This window comes from Vombatus ursinus, unplaced genomic scaffold (assembly GCF_900497805.2).
Source record: "Vombatus ursinus unplaced genomic scaffold, bare-nosed wombat genome assembly UNPS02005459.1, whole genome shotgun sequence".
In the NCBI taxonomy this organism is placed as follows: Eukaryota; Metazoa; Chordata; class Mammalia; order Diprotodontia; family Vombatidae; genus Vombatus; species Vombatus ursinus.
In genome coordinates this window covers 9,438,079-9,445,290 of record NW_020945237.1, presented here as the reverse complement: position 1 = coordinate 9,445,290, position 7,212 = coordinate 9,438,079, and the positions used below count along the sequence as shown (strand labels likewise).

General features: G+C 38.2%; 1 protein-coding gene across 2 annotated transcripts in view; it reads right to left on the bottom strand.

Annotated features, from left to right (window-relative positions):
* The window catches only part of SLC39A12 (solute carrier family 39 member 12), a 102,392-nt gene extending 101,458 nt beyond the window's left edge, over positions 1 to 934 (bottom strand). Inside the window, exon 1 of one of the 2 annotated variants that reach the window (XM_027847960.1) lies at positions 668 to 934. In XM_027847960.1, coding sequence (XP_027703761.1) covers positions 668 to 934 — 267 coding nt within the window. The remainder of the gene's footprint in view (positions 1 to 667) is intronic. The other variant, XM_027847961.1, reaches the window with a different exon arrangement.
* Between the last annotated feature and the right edge of the window lie 6,278 nt (positions 935 to 7,212).

Sequence of the window (7,212 nt, the reverse complement as noted above, 5' to 3'; positions counted from 1 at the left end):
TAGATAGATAGATAGATAGATAGATAGATAGATAGATAGATAGATAGGTAGACAGATAGATTTCTTTGTAATCTTATGCATTTAAAAACATTAGAAATCTTCACTAGTTGGCTGAAGGGATCCACAAAAAAAGGTTATTAACATTGGAGAATTGGATAGAAGAAGAAAAATTAATAACTATTTAAAAAACTTTTGCAAGCATCATTCTTATCTTTAAACACAAGCTCTTGCCTTTCTCCCCCCTGCTTTTCTAGTCCATAATTCTACAGCAATGAATGCAAATTTCCTGGGAGAAAACAGGGGCGTTTGGTAAATTCAGCATTTCTAAGCAGATTGTAGGTTCAGTAGAAGGAGCAGAGGAGAAAGAAGGAGAGAGAAAGAAACAAAGAAGAAGAAAGCTCATATTGGGAAATAAATGCCTCTGACTGCTTCTGGCAGCAAAAAAGAAAACACCCTGAAGTGTCACATTTTAAGGCTTACTGAAATATTTCCCTAAAGCCCAAGTACCCACTTTCTTTAAAAGTATAGATTCTGAGCACTTGGCTCAAATGTAGCAATTGTATTTATAGCCATCCCAAGCATTTTCACGGAAGCTGGGCACCCTGAAATAAAGGACCATCAGAGTCCCTGCTCAATTTTGATTGTGGTGCAGCTACATTGCACTAACCAGATTGCAATCTTCTTGCATCCCATGAATCCGATGAGGGCAGCCAGTTTTTTCCAATAAGGTTTGGATGAGTCTTCTGGAGTAGTTCTGCGAGTGGGTGTAGTTATCACTTGAGAGAACATGTAACACTTCCATTAGTTGACCTGGGCTCTGAGGATGGATACCGTCAGAGGCTGTGGGATTCTCTTGCAGAATTTCTGGAACAACGATGGGGAGTAGAAAGAAGGATACTACCCCCCACAGAGGATGCTTTGTCCTTAAATGCATTTCTGCCCCACACTGGAGCACAATTCTCTCTTGGATGGTGATCTGCAGACTGAAGTTCACAATTTAAACTTGAAACCTGAAGAATTTCTGTGCTACAAGGGGGGAAAACGGGCTTTAATTAGAATGAATGCAATGTGTTTGAAAGGTTATTAATTGTGTGGCTAAGCTGATTTGCAATGACAAGCTGTCACTAAACAACAGAGGGTCTGTAGGTAGTTTATAACTCCAAACAGCAGGAAACTAAGATGATTGTTACTTTAAAAATTCTGTAGAAACATTGATGGGAGCATGATTTTGTTGTCTTACCCTCATGTAAACACTCAAAGGGAGGTAGTGATAAAAACAAGCTTTTCAGTTCATTGCTACTTTACAGAATGTCTGAGTTGGAAGGGACCCCAAGGGCCACCTAATCCAACCTCTGCCTGAACAGGAAACCGTCTACAATATCCCCAACCACTCAAATTTGTTATGGGATGTTTCCTTACATTGTCCCCAGATTTGCTTCTGTGCAACTCCCAAGCCTTGCCCCTAGTTGGACCTCTTGGATCAACCAGATTAAGTTTAATCCCTCCTTTCATGTTACAGCCTTCCAAGTAGTTGAAGACATCCATCGAGTCCTTCCTTAATCTTCTCTTCTCCAGCTTAATATTCCTAGATCCTTTAACTGATCCTTGTATAGCATAATATGAAGTCCATTCACCATCCTAGTAACTTTACTGTCATTGGTATACTTAAGGTAGTTAACGTTGTCTATTTATTTATGTCAATTTCTGTTTGGTCAGAGTTATTTACAGGAGTCTACAAAATAAAGAACTCTCATTTGTTTCACTGTAAAATCCAATTCAGCATAACTTTATTAAATATCAGCTATGGGCCAGATATAGTGTTAAGTGGTGGGAATAGGTCTAAAATGAAGAAGCTCCTGTCCTCAAGGAGCTTACTATAAGAAATAGATGTCTCTAACTGTACAGTCTCTCCCTCTCTCTGTCTCTCTCTCTCTCTCTGTCTCTCTGTCTCTTTCTCTCTCTGTCTCTCTCTCTGTCTTTCTCTCTCTCTCTCTCTCCCTATCTCTGTTTCTCATTCTCTCTGTCTTTTCCTCTCTTCCCCTCCCTGCCTCTTTCCTTCCTTCCTTCCCTCCTTCTTTCCTTCCTTGATTTTTCATTTTTTTCTTATTTGCATCTTTGTTCTTGTTCCCTGTGATTCCCCACATCTCACTCTAATCAATCTGGAGAAAAGTATGTAAAGTTAAATCAAATAGAAATTGAACCCATTGCTGGCAATATGTGGGGGGAAATCATATTTATTGGAGGTTAGAAAGTTGTAGTTGACTCAAACATTGGAGACTGGGGAGGGAAAAGTTAGTAAAAGAAAATAGAAATTCACAAGGGTGAATCTATCTTTACAAATATTTTGTGGCAGGTCAAAGATGCCATTTTTGAACAGGTCAGAACATCTATCCTTCCCTAAATGCAAAAACCAGACCACATTCAAACCAAAACTAGTTAGCTATTGTTCTCCACAGTGAATTTCTTCTTGGTTATTTAGGAATGAATAAGAATCAATAATAAAGTGTCTTAAGAAAACTAGAGTTTGAAGATCTCTGTAGCCCTGATAAATCCAAGTCACCAGCTGGTCACTGAAGAAAAAAAAAGTAATCTTAGAGCTGACTAACTTCCTGAAGAAAATAAATCTGTGGAATCCAGCTGTTAATGGAGTGCAAGAGGCTAACAGCGTCTTATGTTAGAATCTGGCCTGAAATCTAGCTAACAGCTATTGTGATGTAACTGAGAGGCTGGGATTACTTTCAGTGTTTAAAAAGAGTTTAAGTTACTTATGTTAGCATTTAAAAATGACAGAGGAAGACACAAACATTTCCAAACCTAGTGCTTACCTTCAGTGAGAAGACAAATGATAATGTATCTGGAGCTTTGCGGCCTTTGAATCCCTGAACGTATTTCACTGCTACAAAGTCCTATGTTTTTAAAATTCCTTGATGGTGCACTGGGAACTGGAGAGGATTAGTTTATTGAGGCCTTGAAAAGTTTTCAGTTGCTATGGAGAGAGCTGCTCTTAAGGTAACAATGAAGGTGGATAAAAGTTAGAACATTTTTCTGCCTGGCAGGTTTTCAGAGTAGCTAAATAAATGCAGTTCGTTAATTAATGAGCTATCATTTTGTATCAGCGTTCCCTGATTTGCTAAGATTGGATCCCTGGCATTCATTTTGTTGCTGGTCCTTTAAGGAAGAAAATCCTGATCAAAAGCCTGAGGACGGCCCAGTTTTGTAGAAGAAAGTTTTCCAACACTTTCAAAACGCATTTAGGTGCAGGTTATTATATGTATTTTTTTCTGTTGAATCTCCCAATTCTTTTCAGTTTTCTTTGGGAACCAATACAAATATTATTGAAAAATGTTGTTTTTATTAAAAGAGACCACCTTCAAATATTGGCTCCACCCTCAAAATAATCTTTTTGAATAAGGTATATATGTATGTATGCATGCATGCATGCATGCATGTGTGCATATATAGTGGGTATGAGCTATCTATAGTAAATTTCTAATAATAGCCTGTACTCAAGAAATGGTCTGAGAGCTATAATTGAGAAAATGTATGATCAGAAAAGGAGGCAGGCCAGTTATTCGGCAAGAGTAAGGAATGACAGACAGATCAGTCAAAGTGCTTCACTGGTACCCCCAAAATATAAAGAAAGCTAAGTTAATTCTTACTTTCCCTTTTCTTCCCTGTTCCTTACATTCTGGACTTCAAAACTGTGTCCCCTCTAACACTGACTCATCCCGGAACTTTCCTCAACACCTGGGGAAACAGCCCTATTCACCCTGGACTATCCCTCAACAAGGGGCCCCATCTCATCTTCTCAAACTGGTGAGTTCCTCGTTGAGGAGATGCTTAGACCAGCCTGCCTTCATTTCCCTCTAGCCCGGCTCCTGATTTTATGGACTCTAAAACCATGCCCCTGTACAAGGTACCTCCATTTTCCTCTCCTCTTTTCAGCTCCATTTTATGTGTTGTCTCCTCCTGCCCCCCATTAGAATTTCAGTTCCTTGGTGGAAGGTGTTTCTTTATGCTTATATTTGTACCTCCAGCACTTGGCAATACTTAGCAAGTACTTAATAATGGTTTTTTTTTCCCTTTCTTCCTTGCATGCTGGGTGGCTTTGCAGTGAAGGAGTTATGGAGGGAAATCTTATTAGGTAATAAGGCCTGAGGGGTCAGTGATCTGCATCAGTGGCAGAAGTACCTATAACAATGAGATCCTACATCTCATTGATCCACACAGCTAGGTGATACAGTGAATAAATAACTGGGACTAGAGGCAGGAAGATCTGAGTTCAAACCTGGCCTCAGACATGTATTAGTTAGTTGGGCGACCATTGGCAAATCGCTTCACCTCTCTGCCTCAGTTTCCCCATCAGTAAAATGGGGATAATAATACCACCTTCCTCTAATGAGTGTTGTGAAGATAAAATAAGGTAATTTTTGCAAAGTTCTTTGCAAACCTTTAAGCATTATATAAATGCTAACTGTTATTATTAATATCATTATTATGGTAATTATCATCTCTTGAAGTACTAAAACATATATGTACATATACACATACATATAATATGTAAACATACTTACAATAGTAATGCAACAGGAAGAGCATTGGAGTTGGCATTAGGAGAATTGGCTTTATATCCAGTACTGTCCTATGGGCATAATACATGCATTACCTATCTCACAATACTTTTGGGAGAGCCAGATGAGATAACCGAAAATAAAGTGCTTTCAAAACCTTTAAGCACTTTACACAAATTTATTATTATGGTGCACTCAGAAAAACACTGATTACAGATTGTACCAAAGTTTTATACAAACTGGGGTTGGGGGAGGAAAAAGAAGATGAATCCTTTATACCAATGACAGATGTGTTTTTTTTTAAAGCTGTTTTATTAATTCGTTCATTCATCCATTTAACAAACAACACACATGTATTAATCTTCTACAAAAACTCACTGCGCTACAGATAGGTAGTGAGGGTGATAAGGCAAAGATACAGATTTACACTGTAGTAATGGGAACCTACCTTAAAGTTTCAGAGATTTAATTATTTTAATTGGATAGAAATGTTCTTCTTGGGAGCAGGTATAGTTATACAAATATAAATGTAGCTCAGGTTTCAAGCCTGAAATATTTTATAAGCTGTTACTTAGGCATGATTCCAGATTGGTCAAGAGAATTACAACTAAATACTGCATTTCTGTGTGTGAGTTGCAGTGTTAGCACGGAATCTTTGGAAAGGAGTGACATTCTTAATTCACACTTCAAGAAAAACACAAATGGTTCTAAATAATCTTTGGAAACAGACTTGTGAAAAGAGAAAGACTCTGGAAGCAACAAGCATACACAGGAGAAAGCCAGGCCCTAGACCACCAATATTTAAAGGGGAAAGAGATATACACTTCTGTCTGGCACAGCTCTGACTCAGAGAAGAAGCCCTTTCCCATGCTCTTCCCCAAGCAGGAATCAAAGCCTCCCATGGAAAGAAGTTGGTAAGATTCTAGAAGTATTTATCAATACCTCAAGAGAACCACATTTAGACAACCACATGGAAAGAGATAACCTACATGAGCAACACACAGCCTTACACAAGGTTGACAAAACTACCGGATATTTATTCATACATATTTATAGTATATGTGTACATGTTGCCACCCGATAGAATGAAGTTCCTTGAGGGCAAGTATTAATTCATCTTTGTCTTCACATTCCCAGCACATAGTACAGTGCCTGGCATACAACGTGAAAAGGCATGTATGGATTGGGATACGGATCAGTGACAGAAGCTCCTACATCAATGAAATCATAGCTATCTGAGAGTACTGAAGTGTTAACACACACATATGTATGACGTTATGCACACTGATAATTAGCAGTAGTAATACCATAGAAAGAATACTAAATTTGGCATCAGAAGATGTGGCTTCAAGTCCAAGTACTTAATAAAAATTTGTTGTTTGATTGAGTGTGGCAATGATATGATAGAGCTTGTGATGGGGAAGAAAGAATTTTGAAAAATGTTTCTAGGGAGACAGAGCCAATATGACAATATAGAAAAGCATCCCAGCTGAGCTCTTCCAAAATTACCCTCCAAAAACCTTTAAAACAATGGCTCAAATCAAATTATGGAAAATCTTAGCCAACAAAAGATCAGGGTAAGACATTTTTCCAACTCAAAAAGGTTGGAAGGTAGGAAGGAGGGGTCTATGACACTGGGGTAGGGACTGGGGGAGATAACACCAGTGATGAGCTTTGGAGGTGGCAAAAGCAGCTTCAGGAGCTCTTAGCCCAGAGAATGTAAAGAGGTTTGACAACTGGTCAGAAAGGGATTAAAAGTTACCCCTATGCTGGCACTGGTGTAGTACCAGATACTATGTGGCAACTACATCACCTACACTGAGTTCTGGGCCATGGCTCCAGGGCAGAAAGGAATGCTAGTGCTCGTGGCTACAGCAAAGTAGGGGTCCTTCCTGGGTAAAGACCCAAAGTACTGACCACGAAAGCACCTCTCCCCAGATCACAAAACCTTAGAAGTATCCCTAGAACTAAACCTGAAAACAGCAGCACAAAAAAGCATAAAGCTTGGGACAGTACCTCCCTATCCCTTAGTGAGCAGAGACCAACTTCAATATAAAGTTCAAAGTCAAGAAATAAGCTGGAAAAAATGAGCCAACAACAACAAAAGCATCTGACCATAAAAATCAACTACAATTAACAGACAACATCAAAATACAAACTGAGAAGACAGTAATATGAAAACAGCTACCTGCAAAGGCTTAGAGAAAAAATGCAAATTGGACACAAGCACAAAAAGAATCTTAGAGGAGCTAAAGAAAGAGCAAAAAAAATTATTTTAAAAATCAAATAAGAGAGGTAGAGAAAATTTGGGGAAAGGAATGAGAACAATGAAATGAAATTATGAAAAGAAAATTAACAGCTTGGTAAAAGAGGCTTAAAAAGACCGAAGAAAATAAGACCTTAAAAAGCAGAATTAGCCAAATGGTGAAAAAGGCACAAAAATTCACTGAGGAAAAGAACTCTTTAAAAAGTAGAACTGGCTAAATGTAAAAAAGAGGTTAAAAAAAGCTCACTGAAGAAAAGAATTCCTTAAAAATTAGAATTGGGGAAGTGGAAACTAATGAATCTATGAAACATCAAGAAACAATAAGACAAAATAAAAAGAATGAAAAAATAGAAGAAAATGTGAAATAGCTCACTG